The following is a 27549-nucleotide window of genomic DNA, read 5'->3' on the forward strand; positions in this document are numbered from 1 at the left end:
CCTATCTCATGAAAAAAGCAAGCACATGTCAAAAACAGGTACAAGATGGATGATGATTTCATAAACAGTGTTATACATATGGTGTATGAAGATTATGAAACCAAATAGACAATTATTATAGATCATTTAGGGAGAAAAGCATTAATATATAGGGGTCCTTCTAGTTTCCATAAAAGCCAGTTACTGGAGCTATAAATCTTTCACTAAGAATTAGAGCTAATAGTTTTGCCTCTCAGTGATTTCACCACCATGAGTTTTCCTTACCATCATTTCCTAACGCTGAAAATAAGCCAATGCCCAGATAATTGCATAATTTCATTGCTTGAAAACAAAAGACTTTCTTTTTATATGTAACAGCTTGAAAATTCACTGCGCTGGGGAAGACATAAATGTGCCAGATATTTAAGAACATATGTCTCATCTCATTCAGGCTAGAGGTCTGAGTGGGGATTCTACCAGATAAACAAAAGGCACTGGCCACCAAACAGCCCACTCAACCATGTGTGCAGAGGAAAGGGTTGAGTAGGTAAAAAAAAAATATGGGTGTAGGGACCTAACAGTGCCCGAATGAACAAAGAAGAAACTATCTATAAAAGAAGGTTCTTTAATGGAACGAAAAATCTTAAATTCATTTATTAAAAATTTACTGAGTAGGGCAGGGTACTTGGATGGCTCAGTCAGTTGAGTGTCTGACTCTTGGTTTTGGCTCAGGTCATGATCTCAGGGTTGTGGGATTGAGCCCTGTGTGGGGCCCCACACTCAGTACAAAGTCTGCTTGAGATTCTCTCTCCCTCTCCCCCTTCCCCTGCTCATGCTTGCTCTCTCTTTCTTTCAAATAAATAAAATCTTTTAAAAAAACCCAATTTGGGCGCCTGGGTGGCTCAGTCGGTTAAGCGACTGCCTTCGGCTCAGGTCATGATCCTGGAGTCCTGGGATCGAGTCCCGCATCGGGCTCCCTGCTCAGCAGGGAGTCTGTTTCTCCCTCTGACCCTCTTCCCTCTCGTGCTCTCTGTCTCTCATTCTCTCTCTCGCAAATAAATAAATAAAATCTTTAAAATAAAATAAAATAAAATAAAATAAAAAATAAAAAAACCCCAATTTACTGAGTGGGGCACCTGGCTGGCTCAGTTGGCAGAGCGTGCACCTCTTGATCTCAGGGTTGTGAGTTCGAGCCCCACGCTGGGTGTACAGATCACTTAAAAATAGTATCTTAAAAAAAATTTTACTAAACGTCTACTACATGTCATATGATATTCTGCAATAAACAATATACATGGTAAGTAAGTTACAGGGTATGTGCAGTACTGAGTATAAATATATTGACTTTGGAAATCCCAATCTAATATTATTAGTGGGCTACTTCAAAATTTTTAGGGGAAGTTTAACAAATAGCAAGATATCAAAAATAATATTTTTGGCTGTTTACTTTAGGCTGAAGAAAAAGAGAAAAGAGCCAGAAGATAGGTTTACTATTAGATTACAGAAAAATCTGTGTGTGGTTTCCCTCTGATTACTTCAGAAATAGTTAAAACATTTATATTACACACTACTATTGCTTACCCAAAGAATGAGAAATGTTTGTCACCCTGAGCTACACCTGGATGTACAAGTGACATGCCTTTAGAAAGTATGTCTCCCTGGTACAATGGAACACAGCAAACATAACCCATGGTCTCAGTTTAGTGAAGGAACTCAGATTTTCTGCTTTCAAAAACAGAAAGATTTTGGCTTTCTTTTTTTCCTTCCACACACATAAAGAGTATAGCTTTGAATTTATAGAGTTTCGTTTGAATTCCAGGGCTTTAGCCATGTATTTTATCTTCTCTAACACTCAGTTCTCCTATTTATGAAATATGGGTAATAATTATCTCACTGGATTGTTCTGAGATGACCAGTGCACACTGCCTGGCATAGGTCCTGATAAATAGCAGGCTTTAAACAATTCAGTTTCCTTAATCACATAAATAATTTATAGTTTAGAAGGCAATGTAAAAGAATGGAAAGAACACTGAACTTGAAGCCAAAAGACATGGGTTCAAATTCCAGCTTTTATTTACTTTACTTATTAAACTTCTAAGTTTGACAATTATATAATGGGAGTAGTCATTTCTCTATCCAAGGATTATAATAAAATCAGCTCACAAACACTAAGTGCTTTGAAGTGAAGTACCATATAAAAAAATTAAGCATTATCATAACTTGAAAAAAACAGAATGTTTAAAAAATATACTATTTTTAATATTCTGTAATGAAAAATCTGGTAAGTTGAATGCCCATCACTATAGAATACTCTTAACATAATAAATTTTACTATAATTTATAAAGAAAGTTACTACACAAAGCTGGGTGCATAAAGCTTATAGATTCCCAGAATAGTGGCTATTATAAAGGGAATTAAAATAATTATTGTTTCTTAGGTATTAATACTTTCAAGGGATAATTATTAATTTTTAAAAAGCAAAATGATAGCTTCCTTCTTCCACAGAAAGAATTGAAAAGATCAAAGAAAAAATTATTATTATTATTTTTTAAAGATTTTATTTATTTATTTGACAGAGACACAGTGAGAGAGGGAACACAAGCAGGCAGAGGCAGAGGGAGAAGCAGACCTCTCATGGAGCAGGGAACCCGATGCAGGGCTCGATCCCAGGACCCCGGGATCATGACCCGAGCCGAAGGCAGACGCCCAATGACTGAGTCACCCAGGCGCCCCTATTTTTTTTTTTTTAAGATTTTATTTATTTATTTGACAGAGAGAGACACAGCGAGAGAGGGAACACAAGCAGGGGGAGTGGGAGAGGGAGAAGCAGGCTTCCCGCTGAGCAGGGAGTCCGGTGCGGGGCTCGATCCCAGGACCCTGGGATCATGACCTGAGCCGAAGGCAGACGCTTAATGACTGAGCCACCCAGGCGCCCCAGAAAAAATTATCTTAATACACTGCAAAATAGTTTACTACTCGCCATAGTATTTTATTATTTGAAAAATTCTTTTTTTTTTAAGAAGATTTATTTAAAAAAAAATTTTTTTAAGATTTTATTTATTTATTTGACAGAGAGAGACAGCAACAGAGGGAACACAGGCAGGGCGAGTGGGAGAGGGAAAAGCAGGTTCCCCACTGAGCAGGGAGTCTGATGCAGGGCTCGATCCCAGGACCCTGGGATCATGACCTGAGCCGAAGGCAGACGCCCAATGATTGAGCCACTCAGGCGGCCCTATTTAAAAAATTCTAATATGGTATTGTAATATTTACCAAAGTAACTAGCATTCCAATATTAAAAAACTCATTTCATTGAACAATATACTTAATATTATTCCTTGAAGGAGGAATGTCCTTGGAATAGTGAGTGATTATCACGGCAGGGGAGTAGAAGACAGGCTCAATAAACTCATCCCAAATGCCAAAATCTAACATTAGAAACTGGGCAGGTCTAAAAGCAGCTGAAGTTTTCTTGTTTCATTCTAAGAATTGAAGGTAGAGAGGTGTTAAGAAACTTGGGACAAAGGTGCTTTTAATTTTGAAGTAATCATACCAGGGCACTGCTCTTGCCTTTCCTTTGGTGAATGCCTCTGTGCTGCAAACCTCACTGGTTAAGAAATTCTTTTCAGGTTAATTGTGTTTTCTCCTAGTGAGATTTGCCCTTTTAAAAGGAAAAAATTCATGTCACAGTTCTAGAAGCACATATTCATTTCCTTCAATTTTCTCTCCTCTGTTCATATACGTGTGTGTGTGTGTGTGTGTGTATAGACACACATACATACCTCTATCCTAGGGCTTTTGTTAAGACTGGCTTTGAACAATAGCAGATTCTCACTTCTCTAACCACAACCCACAGCTCTTCGCCTCTTCAGAGACCCCTTTCTTCCCCATTCTCTCCCACACTACCATCTGGCTGGTTTTCTGTAAAGGACATTGGTGCCTTGAGAGGAAGTATTATTGGGGGGTATGGAAGAAAAGCAGAATTAGTGAAAGCCCATCTTCTCTCAGCTCATGGTCAGTAAAAATATGACATTTTTGGACTATGTATGTGAAAATGATGTGCATTTTCCTATTTTTGCTTGATAACAGCCTTGGATGAACAGTTTCACAAGGCAAAAAGTGAAATAAAGACAGGAAAGGAGGGAGGAAAATGAAGAAAGAAAACAAGGAGAAAAGTCTTAAAGGGGCACAATTTTCCAATAGGGACAGGGAAAACCAGCACCAAATTTACTAACCTCCAAATGACTTTCCATGGTTAAATACCCAAGTAAGATACCAATTAACAGAAGCAGAACCAAAATATTAACAATTCATATTGGAATGAGCAAAGGAATTAAGTTTTAATGCCTTTTAATGGGCTCATCATCACTAGGCAGTGAATCAGAGGGTATCCTTACCTGGATATGCATTTTAATTATTGCTTTTCCAATCAGAGTTGCACCAAAGAAAGTCCAAAAAGGTACAAGAAAGTGTCCACATGTTATTCCAGCCAGATCAAATAGAGGATTTGGAATCTATTAAAAAAAAAAGTTAAAATATATAATCCAAGGAACAGTTTAATTTTATCACCTACAGGTATGTGGAATCATGCTTTAAGCCTTGCTTTCATTGCAAGGACAGGTACAGGTTCCCTGATCAATAACAGACTGTTCAGAAGGTTAGGCAAGTATTGTTTCTGTAAGTTGGGTCTCATATTCACTTCAGGTTGCTGTTCAAAGCAAACCCAGCTGTCCTTTTGCTTGTACTACTTATAGCTAACACCCCATAAAAATACTTTAAAAAAAATCACATTAGAATTGGATAAAACCAATGGACCTGCAGGAATTTAATACCATGCAGCAGATACTTTGCCATTTGGTAGCTGTGTTTAAGTTGAGGTATAAATGAAGAAAAAGCCATAAGATTATTTCAGTAGTTACTAGGGTTCCAAAATCTTCAGCTTGAAATAAGAATATTATCTAGAAAGTACTCACATCTATACAGTAAGCATTCTTATAAAAATTACAAATACATTTATATGTAGATGTGCTTTTATTCTTCAACAGAAAAAAATTCATAATTTGTATTTTGCACATACAAATCTCATCATTTGTATGACAGCCCAAGGCTGTGGGGCTGTGTAAATATATTTTAAAAAGAAAATCAAGTGTGGAAATATGAGCACATAGATTCAGATGTTTTGAATACTCAGTCCCAGACAAAGAAGTGATTCACAACAAATACCTTTTCCAAACATTCCCACATTTCAAGAATGCTGAAAGACAATTTCATGTAAAAATGCAAAGAAACCACAAGCTGTTTTTGAGCACTTCACCCATTTTTCTCCCATAGAAGCACTCTGTCCTTGTGGCAGTTGGCAGAACCATTCAGAAGCCAATTAATTTATATAATTTCATTTTTGAACTTTCAAAGAAAAGCCTACTTGTTTAAAAGATATTTGTCACATATGTTCTTTTAAAAATAATTCCATGACTAAATTAGAATTCAAATATTCTTTTGTTCATAACACTTGGATTCAATAACTCAGTTTTGTTTTTCTCATACAAATTCAAATGTTTTATGCAATTTCATCTGTCTTATAATGTTAATAACAATACCATTTGTATAGCTTTACATCAATCATTTTTTATATTTTCTCATGTGACCCTCGTAATTCCATGGATTACAATTTTAATTGTTTTCCTTTATTATCAGGCTCTATCTCATGTTGAAATAGAAATTACTTTAAAGTATACAAGATATGTAAAGCAGAGATTAAAAATTAGAATTTGCTGAACATGTTGGACAACTCAGTGTATGCTGTATACCCTCAGAAGAGCATAATCAGTGAATTTATTGTTTCATGTGCATGTTATTTATTCTTTTTTTTCAACTGCTGACTAAATACACAGAAAGGAAGACTGGGATTAAATGAACTACTAAGTAGCTTTGAAATGTTCCCTCAACTAGGAGTTTTATTTATCTTAGTTTGAATGTTAGTAACAAAATAATTAATAAACTTAAATGAAGTATATATGCTTTCAACACTTTAAGTATCAAAAATTTTCTAGAAAAAAGTTCCCAGAAGGCCAGATCTATAAATCTATAGATTTGATCTATAAATCTATATGATCTAGATAGGATCTATAAATATTCCTAGTCAAATATAAAGAAGACTGACTAGTATAGAAAGTGGATTTCAGCAGTGAGGACACAGGGATAGATGAGTGCCAAAGAATACTATTTTTTGCTTTAATAAATTGAAGGTACTCTGCTTTCCCCAGGAATAATAAAAGCTAATTTTTCTTTTCTTTCTTTTTTTTTTTTTTAAGATTTTATTTATTCATTCGAGACACAGAAATACAGAGAGCATGAGCAGGGGGAGAGGCAGAGGGAGAGGGAGAAGCAGGCTCCTTGCCGAGCCAGGAGCCGGACGTAGGGCTTGATCCCAGGACTCTGGGATCATGACCTGAGCCGAAGGCAGATGCCCAACCAACCCCGAAAGCTAATTTTTCTTGAATGTTTTGCCTTGTTAGGTACTTTTCTAATGTTTCTACATCGTCAACTTACTTAATCCCAAAACAATGCTATATCATTACACTCACTTTACAGAAAAGTGAGACAGACAGGATCGACAATTTATTCAGGATAGAAGGATTTCAGCAGCAGAGCAGGATTTCAACTCAGGCAATGTGGCTCCCATGCTTGTTCGCTTAGCCTCTGAAGTAAGGACATTATTATCCATTAGGCCTCTCAGCTTAATCCCATTCTGCTGACTTCCATGGCACTTTCAATTTATCCTTGTATTTCAATGGTCTCCCTCACTAGACTTCAGGATCCTTGAGGAAAGGGAGTATCTTTCACCTCTTTATTCCAAACACTCGGTGACTGAATCATAGCTGACAAATAACAATAAAAAATGGAGGAACATTTATGTTCTAAGCACTGTGTTAGTTCACATATATTAAATCCTCACATCAGCCTTTAAGAGCAGTGTCTTATTGCCCCTTTTTAAAAATTAGAAAACTAGGGTTCAAAGAGAGTAACTTGACTAGGTTACATAGTTAGTAAGAAGCAAAACTGGTTTAGGAATGCCAAAGCCAATTCTCTTTCTACTATATCACACTATAATATAAACTGCTCAAATAATTGAGGTCAATATTATGAAAAAGAGCTTCTACATTAAAAAGAAAAATTAGATTATGAAAATTTCTAATATTGCCAGGGTCAAAGGCACATGTGTATTTTACAGTATATCTAGAATGTTCACATCACATTAGAAATTTTGGCACCAAATGTCCTCTTTTTTGATCAGGTGCTTTGCTAAGGGAGGAGTACTCAAAGATGAATTCACATTCTAGTACATAATGGATAAAGGAGCTGTGTGTCAGTAGACAATAATTTTGTGAATTATACGTACAGTTGCAGTTTTTATAGGTGCACCTAGTTATACTGGCCAAATCCACCACCGAACTGCCAAAAATTGTGTATAGGCTACTAAAGAAAACTCTGTTCAAACTGTTCCATTTCAAATATAACTGTTTCTATTATATTAGAAATGGACCAGGATAAACACCGACTCATCAAGGAATGTCCATTTCACAAACTACAGTTTGAGATATTAGCTACATTTTTGACATACGTGGCTTCTTAGTTCCCTGTAGCCAAAGATGCACTTAACTTTGCCCGAGAGGTTTCAATTACCTTGATAGTTGTAAATATCCCTTAAGACAGGTTTCATATGAATTCTTCCTTATAACTAACGCTTGAAACTCTGGAAAAAGACTACTTATCTATAACTCTGGAAAGAATGAAGTCATTGTTATTTGGTTAAATGCACTTCATTTGATAAATTCTTCATGGAAAGGAAGAACTTTCTCTCTTTCTTTTTTTATCTCTTCTATTCTTACTGAAACAAGCCATTTAGGTCCGAAGTCATCAATGGCAAGATGAAATGTTTAAAGTCAATAAACAAGGTATGAACCTATCCAACAGAAACAGCTCATTTGATGAGTAAGATGAATGATTAATAAAACTACATACTCATTAAAAGTGATAACATTTTTGTTCACTCAAGTGTGTCATCTTTATTTTTTCCTAGTGTGCTATCTTTAAAAACAAATTGGATCAAAATATAAGTCTACCATTTATTGGAAGTTCTCACTTTTAATACAATTCACTTACTGAAGCACAGGCCAAAATTCCAAAAAATCCAACCTTCTGTACTAGGTTCTGAACTGCCAGTTTAGCCCGGGAAGCAAAGTCCTGTATAAAAGGAGGATAATCAAAACATTAATGAAAACATTAATGAAATGAAGAATGAAAGATGGCTCTTTATAAGATTTATAATATTAAATATCTCATAACCTGATTCACTTAATCATTGCTTTTGATGAATGATTTTTAAAAAATCACAGAAGGTTGAACTAGAAAATATGCAAATAAAAAACTTGATAGAACAATTATACTCTTAAAGATAACGTTTTACCACAATTCAAGCATAAGCCAAAACATTGTTACTTTATTTTTCAGATTATCTCTGGATTATCTAGGGATGAACAAAAGGTTATAAACTAACTATGAACCAACACGTTCTTTTTTTTTTTTTTTTTTTTAAGTAGGCTCCACACCCAGCATGGAGCCCAGTGTAGGGCTTGAACTCACAACCCTGAGATCAAGATCTGAGCTGAGATCAAGAGTCAGGCACTTAACTGACTGAGGTACACAGGCACCCCAAACCAACTCATTCTTTCGGAAATACTGACCTATCACATTTGTCTCTTTCTCTTTCCTTCTACTACTTGCCAGACTCACTCCCTGATTAACATCAGGGTCAAAAATCATAGGATTTTTCAAGACAGCCAATGAAGACCTCTGCTGATCACCAGTCAGATGAAAAAAATAGTTACGTGGCAATAACTGAATAAGCATTTATTACCCCCCAAAGCAAAACGCATCTTACATTTCACAGCTTGTCTAGTTTTATGAAATATTTTCAGAAACATTTTACTCGAGCCTTTCAATAATCCTGCAGTGTAATAGAGCAGATCCTTTAGACTCTGAATCAGTGCTCTTTTTATTTCACTATGCTATCTCCCATGCTGAAACATGCATTTGGCTGGCTAGCGTATTTCCATGACTTTCTTTTTCCTTCATGTTGATGCTACAATTATATATATATATTTATATATATTTTATATTATATATATTTTATATATATATATATATATATATATTTTTTTTTTTTAAGTGCCAATCTGGGGATGCCTGGCTGGCTCAGTTGGTAAAGCATGGGACTCTCGATCTCAGGGTGGTGAGTTTAAGCCCCAAGTTGGGCACTGAGCTTACTAAAAACCAAACAGAACAAAACAAAACACAAACTCTCTCCAACTTACTTGCTGAGGATGGTGAGAAAGTCAAAGGAATTAAACCAATAAGGTATATCTTAAAAAATATTAATAGTTAAGATAAATACTTTCAAGTTCAAATATATCAGCTCTCAAAGTCAATCATTAACTAAATTCTACAATGCAGTTTTGTAACGTTACAATTTATTTCCAAAGAGAGAATTTTTCTTTTTGGGATGTCTTCCTTCTTCAGTAAGTCAACTATAATCAGATTTTATATATAAATATAAATATAAGTATATATATATACTTATGTAAAGTAAGCTCTACACTGAATGTGGGGCTTGAACTCACAACTCTGAGATCAAGAATCGCATACTCTACCAACTGAGCGAGCCAGCCCCCAAGATTTAATATTTTTAAACAAATTGATCTACTGTAACAGAGAGAACTTTCTATTTTTATTCAGATTTCTAATTAAAGATTAATTTTCTTCTTAAGCCAGCATCTATTGCATTAAATGTGAAACACTGATTTTATTGATTTATTGATTTTTTTCTTCCATGAAGATAGAAGTGTTTTCTTATTTATTTTTTAGTTAGTGAACATACAGTGCAATATTGGTTTCTGGAGTAGAATTCAGTGATTCATCACTTATACAACACTCAGGGCTCATCACAAGTGCCCTCTTTAATATCCATCACCCATCTAACCCATCCCCACCCACCTCTCTCCATCAATCCTCAGTTTTTCTCTATCGTTAAAAGTCTCTTATGATTTCTTTCCCTCTCTTTTTTTTTTCTTTTCCCCCTTCCATATGTTCATCTGTTTCCTTTCTCCAATTTCACATATGAATGAGATCATATAGTATTTGTCTTTCTCTGGCTGACTTATTTCGCTTGGCACAATATACACTGTATATTGTATTGGCACAATACATTGCAAATGACAAGATTTCATTTTTTGGATGGCTGAGTAATATTCCCATTATATATATACACATACTACATCTTCTTTATCCATTTATCAGTTGATGACTATTTGGGATCCCTCCATAGCATGGCTACTGTTGATAATGCTGCTATAAACATTGTGGTACATGTACCCCTTCAAATCTGTATTTTTGTATCCTTTGGGTAAACAGCTAGTAGTGCAGGGCGCCTGGGTGGCCCAGTCGGTTAAGCGTCTGCCTTTGGCTCAGGTCATGATTCCAGGGTCCTGGGATCGAGTCCGGCGTCAGGCTCCCCGCTCTGCCTCTGCCTGCCTGCCACTCTGCCTACTTGTGCTCTATCTCTCTGTCAAATAAATAAAATCTTAAAAAAAAAAACAAAAAAAACCTAGTAGTGCAATTGTAGGAGTGCAGGGTAGATCTACTTTTAACTTTCTGAGGCCTCTCGATACTGTTTTCTAAAGTGGCTGCACCAGGGGTGCCTGGGTGGCTCAGTTGTTAAGCGTCTGCCTTCAGCTCAGGTCATGATCCCAGGGCCCTGGGATCAAGCCCCGCATTGGGCTACCTGCTCCGCAGGAAGCCTGCTCCTCCCTCTCCCACTCCCCTTGCTTGTGTTCCCTCTCTCGCTGTGTCTGTCAAATAAATAAATAAAATCTAATAGTGAAAGAGGGTTCCCCTTTCGGGCACCTGGGTGGCTCAGTCAGTTAAGGGTCTGCCTTCGGCTCAGGTCATGATCCTGGAGTCCTGGGATCAAGCCCTGCACTCCCTCTCCCTCTGCTGCTCCCCCTGCCTGTACTCTCTCTCTCTTTCTCAAATAAATAAAATCTTAAAAAAAAAAAAAAGAGGGTTCCCCTTTCTCTGCATCCTCGCCAACTTCTGTTGTTTCTTCTCATCTTATTGATTTAAAAACTGTTTAATATATAATGAAACCAGTTTTCCTATATATTTTAAAACAAATTACACTTCCATTTATTTTTAATAATTTACACAATCAATCCCCAAGTCATTAAACTGTAATTCATTAGAAGCACTAAATAAAAACTGGTAAGCCATAATGAATAGATATATTTTGAGTTTTAAAAATATCAAACAGTACTATTAGAGTATAAACGAGTTATGAAATTTTAACTATTACAGCCCAAGATTTAAAAATATAAATTCAGAAAAATGCCTTTCTTTACAGCCCTTGCTATCTTCATAGCAAATCCATCTTTTTTTTTTTTTTAAAGATTTTATTTATTTATTTGAGACAGAGAGAATGAGAGAGACAGAGAGCAAATGAGAGGGGGGAGGGTCAGAGGGAGGAGCAGACTCCCTGCAGAGCAGGGAGCCCGATGCGGGACTCCATCCCGGGACTCCAGGATCATGACCTGAGCCGAAGGCAGTCGCTTAACCAACTGAGCCACCCAGGTGCCCCATAGCAAATCCATCTTAATGAGTGGTAAGATGGTACTCAATTGCTAAGAAAAAGTAAAACAAAGAAAGTCTATAAAAATTTTATTTTAAAGACAACACACTTTTTATAAATGTATTTCCCAAGTGGGACATATGTGGGAACACTTTTCTATCTTACCATTTATGTAGTCCCCAATATGTAAAATTACAGCAAAAAAATATTTTTTCTTGCATAAAATAATACAGAAAAGATCAACAAAGTGTTTTATTTCAAGTTTTGTGTCCTGGGTGCCTGGGTGGCTCAGATGTTTAAGCCTCTGCCTTCAGCTCAGGTCATGATCCCAGGGTCCTGGGATGAGTCCCGCATCGGGCTCCCTGCTCCTTGGGAGCCTGCTTCTCCCTTTGCCTCTCTCTGTGTCTCTCATGAACGAATAAAAATAAAAAATCTTTAAAAAAAAATAAAGTTTTGTGTCCTGTTTTCTTTTATCTTAATTTAAAGGCTTTAGAATCTTTTTCTTTCTTAAAAAAAGATTTTGTCAGAGAGAGAGAGCACAAGCAGGGGGAGTGGCAGGCAGAGGGAGAAGCAGGCTCCCTGCTGAGCAATGAGAACAATGCAGGACCCTGGGATCATGACCTGAGCTGAAGGCAGATGCTTCCTCGACTGAGCCACCCAGGTAGGCATCCCTAAAGGCTTTAGAATTTTATATTTATTTAAACCAAGAACTATGATACTGCCATCATTTAAAACTGATTTTTTTTTCTATTATAATGATACATACACACACACTTTTTTTTTTTTTTCCTTTTTCTTTTAAAGTAAGTTCTATGCCCAATGTGGGACTGGCATTCATGACCCTGAGATCAAGAGTCACATATTCTACCAACTGAGCCAGCCAGGCACCTCCATACAAACAGATTTAAATTAGAAAAGAGGTATGACTATACCAATTGGCTTATATAAAGAAAAAAAGATTAGGGGTGCCTGGCTGGCTTAGTCAGTAGGGCATGTGACTCTTGATCCTGGGGTTGTAAATTTGAGCCCCATGTTGGGTGTAGAGAGCACTTAAAAAAATAAATAAATAAAACCTTAAAAAAAAAGAGAGAGAAAGATTAAACATTATGCAGATCACCTAATATACAAAACAATGAAAATATTTAAGCCTACAGAAGTTCATGGAATCACCACATTTTTAAAAACACCCTGAAAGTAAAAACATCCTGAAAATCATTTTAACCCTCTGGGGCAGAATCTCTTTACTCAACAGAAATTAAATAAGAACAAAGGAAAATAGACCCCTTGTCCTTTCAGATGCCTGGGTGCCCATTATCAATTATCCTTAAGGGTACTGTAAGAATTTTCATTTGAGGGGAAAGAGTTACTTTACCTAAATAAATGAAGTAGAAACCTCTCTTTAACTTTTTTTAAATTAGTTTTTAGCTTGCATGTCTTACAAGGAAAAAAAATTAAGTGGCTTTCTAATGGGAAGTTTTACTTTTTAAAAAGTCTGAAAGTTGTCTATTGAAAATGGATTTCATAAATCTTATTATGTGTTTAACACATACAGTGATCATGCTACTTTCAGTTCCTGTAATTTATTTTCCAGGACTTTCACAATATTCTCCGAATTAAAATTACATTTATATACTAAACAATTCATAAACGTTTATTTAAATTCAACTAATATGAAGTCTGCACACTTGTTTTCATTACAAGAAACCAATAGTAGCAGAATATGCAGCTTGAGGGAATATTTTCTTCATGTTTTTCCTTGCCATGTAATGAAAAAAACCTCAGGGAAGCACTGTACTAGTATCTGCATCAAATCTAAAATATTTTATGATAGTAACTCATGTTTAGATTTCATAAACACAACTATATTTTGTTGTTTTTATTTTAAACTTCTTTCACTTATTTAAAACTTACTGATATGGCTCTAAAGGCTTTATTGACATAATTTTATTGAAAACATCATTCTTTTATTGTCTAAAATGTTCTACATGTTAAATGTAATTGTACTTTGTTGCTCTGTAGTTTTAAAAGTTCTTTTTTAAAAATAATTTCAGTACTTTTAAATTATTTACATATTTGAAAGTTCTTTTTTATCAGATAATTTTTTTTTTTAAAGATTTTATTTATTTTTCAACAGAGAGAGAGACAGCGAGAGAGGGAACACAAGCAGGGGGAGTGGGAGAGGGAGAAGCAGGCTTCCCGCTGAGCAGGGAGCCTGATGTGGGACTCGATCCCAGGACCCTGGGATCATGACCTGAGCTGAAGGCAGACGCTTAACGACTGAGCCACCCAGGAGCCCGGATAATTGTTGATTTTAAAAAGTAACATTGTCTATGTATATGTTTATTTATATTTCTGCTTGCTTTTAAAATAGAATTGTATGGTAGGTATATTATTTGACAATAAACCCAACTTACACGTGCCCCCCCACCATACAACCCCCTCTCAACACCAGCCAAAAAAGGCCTCTTTTACTAAAGTTTAAAAGAATCATTTCAAACATGATTTTGCTCTTCTTTTTAGGCCAGCAAATAAAAAAATGAGCCAAAAGAAGTGCACCAATAATGAACAACACCTTTTTTAAAGACAAAGTTTAACAAATTAATATGTTAGGCATTCAATATTCAAGTTAAATATCAAAGGAAATTAGTATCCCATTTTAAGGGTTTTGGTGTATTTGTGGGAACAATGTAGCAAGTTCAATTTGATTACTTCCTCAATTGTCATTCTTCCATAAAAAAAAAAATCTGTACAACTAAAAACAAATTCCTTTTAATAGTTTCATTTCTCTGGATTCACATTTCACAACGTTTACCTATTTCACAATTTAAATGCCTGAAAGTTTTATTCTCTAGTTCTACCTAAATAAGCAGCATGCATTTACAATTTGTAACCATGTATCTCATTCGACTTTTTAAAAAATAAACAAAATACAAGTAAGTTTAAAAAATAAACAAAATACAAGTAAGTAAAATTATCATTCCCATTCCCACCAATTGTGATTATATATTTAACTAACCATGCTTCTGAAATTAAGAATGAGAGACACTAGGAGCATTTCCCCAATAACTACAAGACAAATGAGGCAATGTTACAATAAATCCTTCTTATCACTGAGACTTTAAGGATTAATAAAGAAAAAACAGATAAAGCCTTCAAGTATGAATATTCCTGCACTACTTTTACTTCACCTTTCTTTTTCCTAAGAAAAATATTTATGATTAAGGGAGAAGAGAGGGGCGCCTGGGTGGCTCAGTCATTAAGTGTCTGCGTTTGGCTCGGGTCGTGATCCCAGGGTCCTGGGATCAAGCCCCGTGTTGGGCTCCCTGCTTGGCAGGAGGCCTGCTGCTCCCTCTTCCACTCCCCCTGCCTGTGTTCCCTCTCTCGCTGTGTCTCTCTCTGTCAAATAAATAAATAAAATCTTAAAAAAAAAAAAAGGGGGGAGAAGAGAAACTGTATGGATAATTATAAGTAGCTTGTAAAATACTAATCTTTGAATCTAAAGATACCAGATGGATTTAAATACATGAAATAATATTTATCCTTCAAATGGCAACAGTACACTTCTTTCAATTTTCATAAGTAATCACAGGAAATTTCAAGATCTCTTTAAAAGCAACAAAAAATACCTAAACCTGTTAAACAAATGCAGTATTACTGGAGATAATTATGTATTTGGTTAATAACTTATGTTAGTTTGAGAAGACCTATTATTATCAATGTGATGATAAATGGTGAACGATTTTATAGATTATAATTTTGTAAATTATCTGCCTTCTTAATCCATAATATGTTAAAACTTCTGCTTAGCTTGGGATGGTACTGAAGTGGCTCCACAGATAATATTAAAACCACAGAGCAATGACTTCAATAATAATTCCTCATATATAAAGGGAATTTAAAATATAATGTATTTTTGAAGTTCTTTCACCATCTAAAAATGACTTTTTAGTTCCTTGGCCCTAGTCAAATATGTTGTGTCAAGGAAGTAAAACTCTATTAACTAGATATGGAGCTAAAGAGTAATGATGACTTAATATAAGCTGTTTCAGCATTGTGGACAATCATTCTGAAATAGTAACTTGTTATTAAGATCTTAATAACCATGTAACTAAATTAATTTTCTACACTGAAGTCATATTAAACATAATAAATACCACAATTAAAGGGTACAATTAATTCTCATCATAGAAACTACAATGAAATATAACTCATATTCCTTAAATCTTTCAGACTAAAACATGTCCTAATTGTAATTTTCTACCCTTGATCAGGGTTCTTTATGGGTTATTTTCACATAAAAATGTAGATTAATTCACTGAATTCAAGTGAGCAAAATATTTTATCTTACTGTTAACTTCCTCAACAATATCAATAATGTAGCTGCTATGCTTTAACACTACATATTTAAGTAAGTCTCCTTTATTTTTATTTTTTTAAGTAAGTCTCCTTTAAATGAGGTATATTTTCAAGAGTCATATATCATCTATTCTGTTTTTGTTTTTGTTGTTGTTGTTGTTTTAAATGTTTTATTTATTTATTCATGAGAGTCAGAGAGAGAGAGGCAAAGGCAGAAGGAGAAGCAAGCTCCCCGCCTAGCAGGGAGCCTGATGCGGGACTCGATCCCAGGACCCCGGGATCATGACCTGAGCCGAAGGCAGACGCTTAACTATTTGAGCCACCCAAGCCCCCCTCTATTCTGTTTTTGAATTATAATGGACTCAAACATGCTTATGAGGTGAAGATTGTAAGGAAATAAACTCTAGAATTACCAGCAAAAGTAGGGATATTAACTTGATGAAATAAAGTGATTGCAACAGTAGTAAGTAGTTAATAAATTTTAAATTTAGTACCTATAAAATGCCGGATTACAAAATGCACATACACTTACCAAAAAAAGTGATCAGAGCAGAGTTGTGCAATAACTACTGAAAATGAAGTGTTTTAATATCAAATTTATGGCTTTTTACATTGTTACATCAGAGATGATCACTGGAATGTCCTTTTTTTTTAAGATGTTATTTATTTATTTGAGAGAGAGAGTACGTGAGAGGGCAGGAGCAGACGAGGGGAGGGAGAAAGAATCTAAAGCAGACTCCACACTGAGCATGGAGCCCAACATGGGGCTCAATCCCACGACCGTTGAGGTCATGACCTAAGCTGAAACCAAGAGTCGGGTGCTTAACTGACTGAGCCACCCGAAGCCCCTAGAATTTCTATTTAAATTGGATATTAACGTAAAATTCTACAATGGTGCAAACAGAATACATCACATAAACACATTTCATAAAAGCAAAGCAAAGCAAACTATTTTGAAAAAACTTGGGAGATTTAAAAATTGTTTTTGTTTAAACATTTTATTTATTTATTAAATATTTTATTTATTTATTATTTTATTTTATTTATTTGAGACAGAGAGAGAGCACACAAGTGAGGAGGAGGGTCACAGGGAGAGGGAGAGGGAGAAGCAGACTTTCCGCTGAGCAGGGAGCCTGATGCTGGGCTTGATTCCAGGACCCTGAGATCATGACCCAAGCCAAAGGCAGATGCTTAACCAACTGAGCCACCCAGGTGCCCCCAGATTTAGAAGTTTTAAGAGATTACAGAGTTCTGATTCAAGATGGTGACATAGGAGGCTCCTGAACTCACCTCTTCCCACATACACACAGAATGTATAGTTACATAAAGAACAGCTCTCTCTGAAAGAAATCCAGAAATTAGCTGAGCTATTCCTACACATCAGGCAAGCCAGAAAAAAAAAAAAACAAAAAAAAAACAACACATCAAAAGGATAGGAGAGGCTTGGAAACAGCTCACCATAAAACCTACCTCCAGTGAGACAATCTACAACTGGGAGGGAAAGCATAATTCTCAGCATCTTCCTGAGGAATGAAGGGTTTGGCCCCCGACAAACCCATACTTGGCACCCTATCTTTTAAGACTTCCATGTGAGAGGCACCCCCAAAACATCTAGGTTTGAAAGCCAACAGGGCTTATGTCCACAAGACCCACAAGGCCAAACTAAAAGACAGTTCTTAGCCTTGGAACCCAGTATACAGGCAGCAGACTAAAACACCCAGTCTTTCCACAAAATAAGACTATTTGCTTATCTTAAAAGCTCTGGCCTGAGGGATGGGCTTCTAATCTAAAATGCATCTAGGGGCACCTGGGTGGCTTAGTTGGTTAAGTGTCTAACTTTGGCTCAGGTTGTGATCTTGGGGTCCTGGGATCCAGGCCTGTGATGGGCTCCACAATCAGCAGGGAGTCTGCTTCTCCCTCTGTCTGCCCCCTGCTCGTGCTCTCTCTCAAATAAATAAAAATAAAATCATTAAAAAAAAAAAAAAGTATCTAGAAGCCGACTGCAAACTCTCCAGAGCTGCAGAGGCTGGCATGTACCATCTTCACACTGTCCCTTTACCCATTTTTAGGTTCCTGGGATCTCCCAAAAAGGAGCTTATGGACATGTCTGGTGCCCTGGATCTTGCAGTTCCTGTGCCAGGGATCCCCCTTGATTGCCTGGCTCCAGTGGCCAGTGGGGCTTACGTTCACAGAGAAGGAGACTGCAAGAGAGAAACAGTCCTTAACTGCATATCCACCAAAGGAACAGTGCAGATGCAGCGGACAGAAATGCTCAGTCTTTCCATGAAAGAGGTCTATTTGTTTACCTAAAAAGCTTTGGCCTGAGGGTCAGGTTTCTTTTGTTTTTTTTCTTTTTGTTTTAAAGTAATCTCTCTACTCAACGTGGGGCTCAAACTCACGACTCTGAGATCAAGAGTCACATGCTCTACCAAGTGAGCCAGGCAGGCGCCCCAGCAAGCTTCTAATTTAGCACACATGGGGGCCCACGGCAATCCTTTCCAGAGACTGCAGAGGCCAGCGAACACCGTATCTGTCCTGACCCCCATCACCAGTGTCTCTGAGAAAAGAGCTTGTGCAAACCTCTGGCACCCCAGCTTTTGTGGCTGCCTTGCAGGGTACACGTCCCTTGACTGCCTGGGTCTGGTAGCCAGTGAGGCTTGTGTTCATGGGTTTAATAGGATGGTAGCAAACAGAAACAGTTCTTAGTTGACTACGTTCCCAGGGCTCAGTGCAGAGGGAGCAGAGAGTAACGCCCATCTCTGTCTCCCCCAGAAAGAAGTATGTTTGCATACATTAAAAGTTGCTGCCTGAGGGTCCATTTTCCAATCAGCCTGCATCTAGGTGCTGCCTAAGCTATTCCTCTTATGGTCACTGACAGGTATTGGCCACCCTCAATTATTAGGAGACACTAAGAACAAATAAGCCTCTTTGAACACAGTCACAAAGGACTGACAGACAAGTAAGAGCCAAGGCAGGGTTGAAAGATACAGTTCATTTCCTACAGGAGGCCACTTGTTCAAGACTGAGAGAGGTGGATATTTTATCTATTGCATAGAAACCAACACAGATGGTCACAGAAAATGAAGCAAAAGAGGAAAACGTTCCAACAAAAGAACAAGATAAAACCTCTGAAAAAGACCTTAATGAAATGAAGGTAAATAATGGCCTAAGAGTTCAAAATAATGATCATAAATATGCTCACTTAGATCAGAAGAACAAAGCAGGAACAAAGCAAGAATTTCAACAAAGATAGAAAATATAAGTACTATACAGAAGGCCACAGAGCTGAAGAATACAATAACGGCATTAAAAAATTCAACAGAGGGGTTCAACAGTAGACTAGATGATGCAGAAAAAAGGGATCAACAAGCTTGAAGACAGATTAGTACAATTCTCCAATCAGAGCAGAAAAAAAAAAAAAAAGAATGAAAATGAGTGAAGATAGCTTAAGGGAATTATGGAGAAATGTTAAATGGACAAATATTCACAGTCTAGTCCCAGAAAGAGAACAGAGAGAGTAAGGGGAAGAAAAGTTATTTGAAGAAATAAAAGCTGAAAACTTCCCTGGGAAAGGAAACAGACATCCAGATTTCCAAATAAGATGAATGCAAAGAGACCCACACCAAGACACTTTATATTTAAATTGCCAAAAGTTAAAGGCAAGGAGAGAATTGTAAAGGCAGCAAGAGAAAAACAACTTGTTACATACAATGGAACCCCTATAACACCATAAGCAAATTTTTCAACAGAAATTTTGTAGGCCAGAAGAGAATGGCACAATACATTCAAAGTACTGAAAGAAAACAACAACAACAACAACAACAACAAACCCTGCCAAACAAGAATATTTTACCTGGCAAAACTGTCCAGACTGAAGCGAAGAGGAAAGTTGTTCAGACAAGCAGAGTCTGAAGGAGTTTAGCACCACTAGACCAGCCTTTCATGAAATGATAAAGGAATTTTTGTAAGCTAAAACAAAAGGGTGCTAATCAATAACAGGAAAACAAGTAAAAATATAAATCTTGAAGGTAAAGGTACGTACATGGTTAAATTCAGAATAATCTAATGTTGTGAAAGTTGGTTAATCACTTATAAGCTAGTATAAAGTTTAAAAGAGGAAAATAATTATAATAATAATATGCTAATGAGTACACAGACAAAAAGACAAAAATCGTGATATCAAAAACAAAATGTGACACTAGTATAAAAATGTAGAGCTTATTTTTTAAAATTAATGGTCATTTAGATTAACCATTTTTAAAAGTTAGTTTGTGTTTTTTTAAAATAAGTAATCTCTATACCCACCATGGGGCTCAAACTCATGACCCCAAGATCAAGAGTCACATGCTCTACCAATTGAGCCAGCCAGGCGCCCCAAATGTAGAGCTTTAATATGTGTTTGAACCTAAGGTGTTATCAACTTGAGAAAGACTGTTATAAATATAAAATGTTTTATGTATGCCTCATGATAACCACAAAGCAAAAACCTATAGTAGATACACACAAAAAAAATGAGAAAAGAATATAAGCATACCATTACAGAAGATCATGAAGTCATAAAAGAGAGCAAAAGAAGAAAGGAACAAAGGAATTACAAAACAGCCAGAAAACAATTTTAAAAATGGAAAAGATCCATATTTATCAATGACTACTTTAAATGTAAATGGATTAAATTGCATTTACATTAAATTCCAATTAAAAGGCAGAGTGGCTGGATGGATTAAAAAAACAAGATCCCGGCGCCTGGGTGGCTCAGTTGGTTAAGCGACTGCCTTCGGCTCAGGTCATGATCCTGGAGTCCCGGGATCGAGTCCCGCATCGGGCTCCCTGCTCGGCGGGGGGTCTGCTTATACCTCTGACCCTCTTCCCTCTCATGCTCTCTGTCTCCCATTCTCTCTCTCAGATAAATAAATAAAAAAAAATCTTAAAAAAAAAAAACAAAAAAAACCCAAGATCCATCTATATGCTGCCTATAAGAGACTCACTTCAGCTTTAAAGACACACACAGATTGAAAATGAAAAGATAGAACTAAGGATATTCCACACAAATGAAAACCAAAACAAAGCATGGGTAGCTATACTTATATCAGACAAAACAGACTTTAAGACAAAGACTGTAATAAGAGACAAAGAAGGCCATTATATAATGATAAAGGTGTCAGTCCAACAGGAAAATAGAACATTTGCAAATATTTGTGCACCAACATACAAGCACTTAAATATATAAAGCAATATTAACAGATCTAAAGGGAGAAACAGACAGCAATACAATAATAGTAAGAGACTTCAAAACCCTACTTTCATCAATGGATAGATCATCTAGAAAGAATATCAATAAGGAAACATTAGAACTAAATGATACTTTGTAAAACCAGTTAGACTTAATAGACATTTATAAAACACTCTATCCAAAAGCAGAATATACATTCTTCTCAAGCACACATGGAACACTATCCAGGATAGATCATATATTAGAAAATAAGCTTTTGTTTTGTTTTGTTTTTTTTTTTTTGAGAGAGAGAGAGAGAGTTGTGGATGGGGAGGGGGAGAGGGAAAGGGAGAGAGAGAGAGAATCTTTTTTTTTTTTTTAAAGATTTTGTTTATTTGAGAGAAAGAGTGTGAGAGCGCTTGAGCACACGTGCTCATGCAAGCAGGGGGAGGGGCAGAGGGGGAGGGAGAGGGACAAGCAGATTCCACACTGAGTGCAGAGACCCACATGGGGTCCAATCCCACGGCCCCAAGATCACCACCCGAGACAAAATCAAGAGTTGGATGCCCAGCCGACTGAGCCACCCAGGCGCCCAGGGGAGAGAGAATCTTAAGCAGGCTCCATGCCCAGCATGAAGCCCAGCATGGGACTCGATCTCATGACCTTGAGATCATGACTTGAGCCAAAATCAAGAGTCAGATGCTTAACTGACTGAGCCACCCAGGTGCCTTTTTTTTTTTTTTTTGAGAGAGAATACAAGTATTAATAACTAAAAATACTGAAATTGTATGAAGCATTTTTTTTTTTAAAGATTTTATTTATTTATTTGACAGAGAGATAGAGAGAGAGCACAAGTAGGCAGAGAAGCAGGCAGATGGAGAGGGAGAAGCAGGCTCCCCGCAGAGCAGGGAGCCCGATGTGGGACTCGATCCCAGGACCCTGGGATCATGACCTGAGCCGAAGGCAGCCGCTTAACCGATTGAGCCACCCAGGCGCCCTGAAGCATCTTTTCTGACCACAATGTTATGAATCTAGAAATCAATTAAAAGAAGAAAACTGGCAAAATCACAAACAGGTGGAGATTTAACAACATGCTATTAAACAACCAATAGGTCAAAGAAGAACTCACAAGTAAAATAAAAAACTGTTGAGATATATGAAACTGGAAACACAACATAGCACAACTTAAGGGATGCAACAAAGACTGTTCTAAGAGGGAAATTCACAATGATAAATGACTACATTAAGAAACAAAAAAGATGGGCGCCTGGGTGGCTCAGTTGGTTAAGCGACTGCCTTCGGCTCAGGTCATGATCCTGGAGTCCCGGGATCGAGTCCCGCATCGGGCTCCCTGCTCGTCAGGGAGTCTGCTTCTCCCTCAGACCCTCCCCCCTCTCCTGCTCTCTCGCTCTCAAATAAATAAATAAATAAAATCTTAAAAAAAAAAAAAAAAAAGAAAGAAACAAAAAAGATCTTAAATAAACAACCTAAATTTATACCTCAAGGAACTAGAACACAAAGAACAAACTAAACTCAAAGTTTGTAGAAGGAAGGAAATAACAAAGATCATAATGGAAATAAATAGAGACTAAAAAGACAATAGAAAAGATCAATGAAACCAAGCTGATTTTTTGGAAAAAATAAACGTAACAGACAAACCTGTAGCTAGATTCACCAAGAAAAAAAGACTTAAATAATACACTGAAAAACTGGACAACCTAGAAGAAATGGATAAATTCTTAAAAATCTACAACCTACCAAGACTGAATCATGAAGAAATAAAAAATCTGAACAGACCAATTACTAGTAAGTAGATTGAATCAGTACTCAAAAACCTCCCAACAAGCAAAAGTCCAGGACCAGAAGGCTTCACTGGTGGATTTTACTGAACATTCAAAGATGAACTAATGCCAATCTTTCTCAAACTCTTCCAAAAAAACGGAAGAGGAGAGAACACTTCCAAACTCATTTTACAAGGCCAGCATTATCCCAATACCAAAATCAGACAAGAAAACTACAAGCAAAGAAAATTACAGGCCAATATCTCTGATGAACACAGATGCAAAAGTTCTCAAAAAATTTTAGCAAAGTGAATTCAACAATACACTATAAGGATCACTCACCAACTGGGACTTATTCCAGGGATGCAAGGATGATTCAATATACAATTTCAATGGCTGAAATACACCACATGAACAAAATGAAGGATAAAATCATACGATCATCTCAATAGATGCAAGAAAAGCATTTGACAAAATCCAACATCCATTCATGATACAAACTCTCAACAAAGTGGGTATAGAAGGGATGTACTTCAACAGAATAAAGGTCACATACAGCAAGCCCACAGCTAATTTCAGACTCAATGGTAAAAACTGAAAGCTTTTCGTCTAAGATCTGGTACAAGAAAAGGATGCCCACTTTCACCACTTTTATTCAACATAGTACTGGGAGTCTAGTCAGAGCAATTAGGCAAGAAAAAGGAACGAAAGGCATTCATTCAAAAGGAAAACAATAAAACTATGTTTGTTTGTAGATGACATATTATATGTAGAAAATCCTAAAGACTCCACCAAAAAAAGTATTAGAATAAACGAATTAATAAGTAAACAAATTAAGTTGCAGGATACAAAATCAATATTCAAAAATCAGTTGCATTCCTTTTTTTATTTTAAAGATTTTTATTTATTTTTTGACAGAGACAGCAAGAGAGGGAACACAAGCAGGGGGAGGGGCAGAGGGAGAAGCAGGTTTCCCACTGAGCAGGAAGCCCGATGTGGGGCTCAATCCCAGGACCCTGGGATCATAACCTGAGCCGAAGGCAGACACTTAATGGCTGAATCACCCAGGCACCCCTCTTTTTTTTTTAAGTTTATTTATTTTTAGTAATCTCTACACTTAAGGTGGAGCTCAAATTCACAAGCCCAAGATCAAGAGTTGCTTGCTCTTCCAACTGAGCCAGCCAGGTGACCCCAAAATCAGTTGCACTTGTATACATTAATAATGAAGTATCAGAAAGAGAAATTAAGAAAACAATCCCATTTATATTTGCACTATTACACACTAATGAAAGAAACTGAACACACAAATGGGAAGATAGTCTGTGCTCACAGATTGGAGGAATATTGTTAAAATGTCCATACTACCCAAAGTAATCTACAGACTCAATGCAATCCCTTTCAAAATTCCAATGGCAGTTTTCACAGAAATAAAATAAAACAACCCCAAAATTTGTATGAAACCACATAAGACCCAGAATAGCTAAAGCAATCTTGACAAAGGTGAACAACGCTGAAGGCATCATGCTTCCTGATTCCAAAGAACATTACAAAGCTATAGTAATCAAAATAGTATGGAATTAACTTAAAAACAAACACACAGATCACTAGAAAAGAATAGAGAGCCCAGAAAGAAACTCACACTAATATGGCCAATTAATTTAAGACAATGGAGCCAAAAATATACAATAGGGAAAGGACAGTCTTTTCAGTAAAGAGTGTTGGGAAAATTGGATGGCCACATGCAAAAGAATGAAACTGGACCCCTATCTTACACCATATAGAAAAATCAACTGAAAATGGATTAAAGGATTTGAATAAAGGATCCAAAACCATAAAACACCTAGAGAAAACACAGGGAGATAGGCTCCTTGACACTGGTCCTCGCAATGATTTTTTTTGGATAGGACACCACGGCAAAGGCAAAGGCAATGAAAGCAAATAAACAAGTGGGATTCTATCAAACTAAACAGCTTCTTTTTTTTTTTTTAATATTTTATTTATTTATTTTACAGTGAGAGACATAGCGAGAGAGGGAACATAAGCAGGGGGGGTGGGAGAGGGAGAAGCAGGCTTCCCGTGGAGCAGGGAGCCCGATGCAGGGCTTGATCCCAGGACCCTGGGATCATGACCGGAGCCAAAGACAGATGCTTAATGACTGAGCCACCCAGGCGCCCCCAAACTAAACAGCTTCTGTATAGCAAAGGAAACCATCAACCAAAACAAAAAGGTAACCTACCCAATGGGAGAAAATATTTATGAATTCTATACGTGATAAGGGGTTAACGTCCAAAATATATAAGGATTCCTACAACTCAACAGAAAAGAATCTGATTTAAAAAATGGGCAGAGTATCTGAATAGATATATTTTCAAGACAACCTATTGATGGCCAGCAGGTACAATGAAAAGGTATTCAACATCGCTAATTATCAGAAAAATGCAAATCAAAACCCCAATGAGGTATCACTTCATAAATGTTAGAAAGCCTGTATCTTTTTTTTTTTTTTTAAAGTAGGCTCTATGCCCAATGTGGGGCTTAAACTCATGTCCCTGAGATCAAGGGTCACATGCTCTACCAACTAAGCCAACCAGGTGCCCAGAAAGCCTATCATCAAGAAGACAAAAGATACTAAGTATTGGTGAGGATGTGGTGAAGAGGGAACCCATGTGCACTGTTTAGGGGAATGTAAATTGGTATAGTCAGTATGGAGAGTCCTTAAAAATTAAAAATAGAACAATCATATGATCCAGCAATTCCACTTCTGGGTATTAATCCAAAGGAGACAACCAATATCTTGAAAAAATATCTGCATCCCCCAGGTTTACTGTAGCATTATTTATAATATCCAAGACATGGAAACAACCTAAGTGTCCACTGATGGTTGAATAAAGAAAATGTGGGAAATACACACACACACACACACACACAAACACACCCTGAAATATTAGTCAGCCATTAAAAAAGAAGGAAATCCTCCCATGTGCAACAACATAGATGGACCTTGAGGATGCTGTGTTAAATAAGACAGAGAAAGACAAATACTGTATAATCTTATTTATATGTGGAATATTTTTAAAGCCCCAAAGTAACAGATATGGAGAAAAGATTGGTAGTTGCTAGAGGCAGGGGGGAGAAGCAGTGGGTGATGGTGGTGAAATGATGCCAGCTTTCAGTTATAAGATAAATAAATTCTAGGAATGTATACTGCATGATGACATAGTTAACAATACTGTATTGTATAGCTGGAAATTGCTAAGTTGCTAAGAGAGTAGATCTTGAAAGTTCTCATCACAGGAAAAAAATTGTAACCATGTATGGTGATGGATATTAACTAAACTTATTGTGGTAATCATTTTGCAACATGTATGTATATCAAATCATTATGCTGTATACCTGAAATGAATACAATTTTATGTGTCAACTATATTTCAATTTTTAAAAAAATAATTCAATAGTTAAAATGAAAAAATAAAAGAAGGTACTAATGGTACAACTGTTTCACAGATGTGGCAAAAACCAATACTGTAAATGATAAATATAAGAAATCTGTGTACTCCCATGTGTAATGAGCTAACAGTTGTCCTGTCTTCTTCATATCCCATCCAGTACACTAATTTTTTAGAGAATTAAAGACAAATGATTATAAAAACAGTTTTGGATTATCTAGCTAGAATTACTATTGCTTGCTTTTGTTATTATCTAAAACTGGGACTAAGATTTCCTTTTCTCTGGCACATTAAAAATAAATTAGAAGAGGGCGCCTGGGTGGCTCAGTTGGTTAAGCGACTGCCTTCAGCTCAGGTCATGATCCTGGAGTCCCTGGATCGAGTCCTGCATCGGGCTCCCTGCTCGGCAGGGAGTCTGCTTCTCCCTCTGACCCTCCCCCCTCTCATGTGCTTGCTCTCTCTCATTCTCTCTCTCTCAAATAAATAAAATCTTTAAAAAATAAATAAAAATAAATTAGAACATAAAATAAAAACCATCTTTTCCCCTTTAAAAAAGAAGAAATTATATATAAAATATATCTCACATCCATCAAAATCAACGAAAACTGAACACAAGCAAAGAAGATCTGTGTATTCTTTGAAACAATAAGAAATACTTATTTTGGCCACTTACTAACTAAATAAGTACTAAAAAACTAGGTCCTCTAGAAATCTGAAAAGAAAATTCAGTTTTTGTTCCTGTTCATATTCATATATTTCTATTACTTACGGTACTTTTATTAGATTGCATATTGTGAAAATTTCATGTGTGTATATGGGAGGGGGAGAGTAATTGGTAGAAAAAGCAAAAAGAGATGATGAATGACTCAGGAAACCTACAATGCAAAGGAGAACAAGAAAAACAGAAAAGATGGAAAAGTACTTAGAGAAACAATACAAACACTAATTCTACAGAGCTCATGTGACATCAAAATGATACAGCACTGATCATACTGTCTTTAAAGTTTCCTGAGCCAGTTTCTTCAGCTTTTCTATAAAATGGTGAAATAGTATCTATCACCATGATAAATAAGAGATAAAAGTGATTATGGGAAAAA

At 36.5% G+C, this 27549-nt stretch overlaps 1 protein-coding gene across 8 annotated transcripts in view; it reads right to left on the bottom strand.

The window, feature by feature from the left end:
• The window catches only part of VMP1 (vacuole membrane protein 1), a 139307-nt gene that overhangs the window by 23653 nt on the left and 88105 nt on the right, over positions 1-27549 (bottom strand). For all 8 annotated transcript variants that reach the window (XM_035026707.1, XM_035026709.1, XM_035026713.1 and 5 more), the window contains 2 exons: positions 8141-8221; positions 4375-4491 (listed from right to left, as the gene is read on the bottom strand). In XM_035026707.1, the coding sequence (XP_034882598.1) occupies positions 4375-4491; positions 8141-8221 (198 nt within the window). The remainder of the gene's footprint in view (positions 1-4374; positions 4492-8140; positions 8222-27549) is intronic.

This window comes from Mirounga leonina, unplaced genomic scaffold (genome assembly GCF_011800145.1).
Source record: "Mirounga leonina isolate KUSES-001 unplaced genomic scaffold, KU_Mleo_1.0 Mir_200, whole genome shotgun sequence".
In the NCBI taxonomy this organism is placed as follows: Eukaryota; Metazoa; Chordata; class Mammalia; order Carnivora; family Phocidae; genus Mirounga; species Mirounga leonina.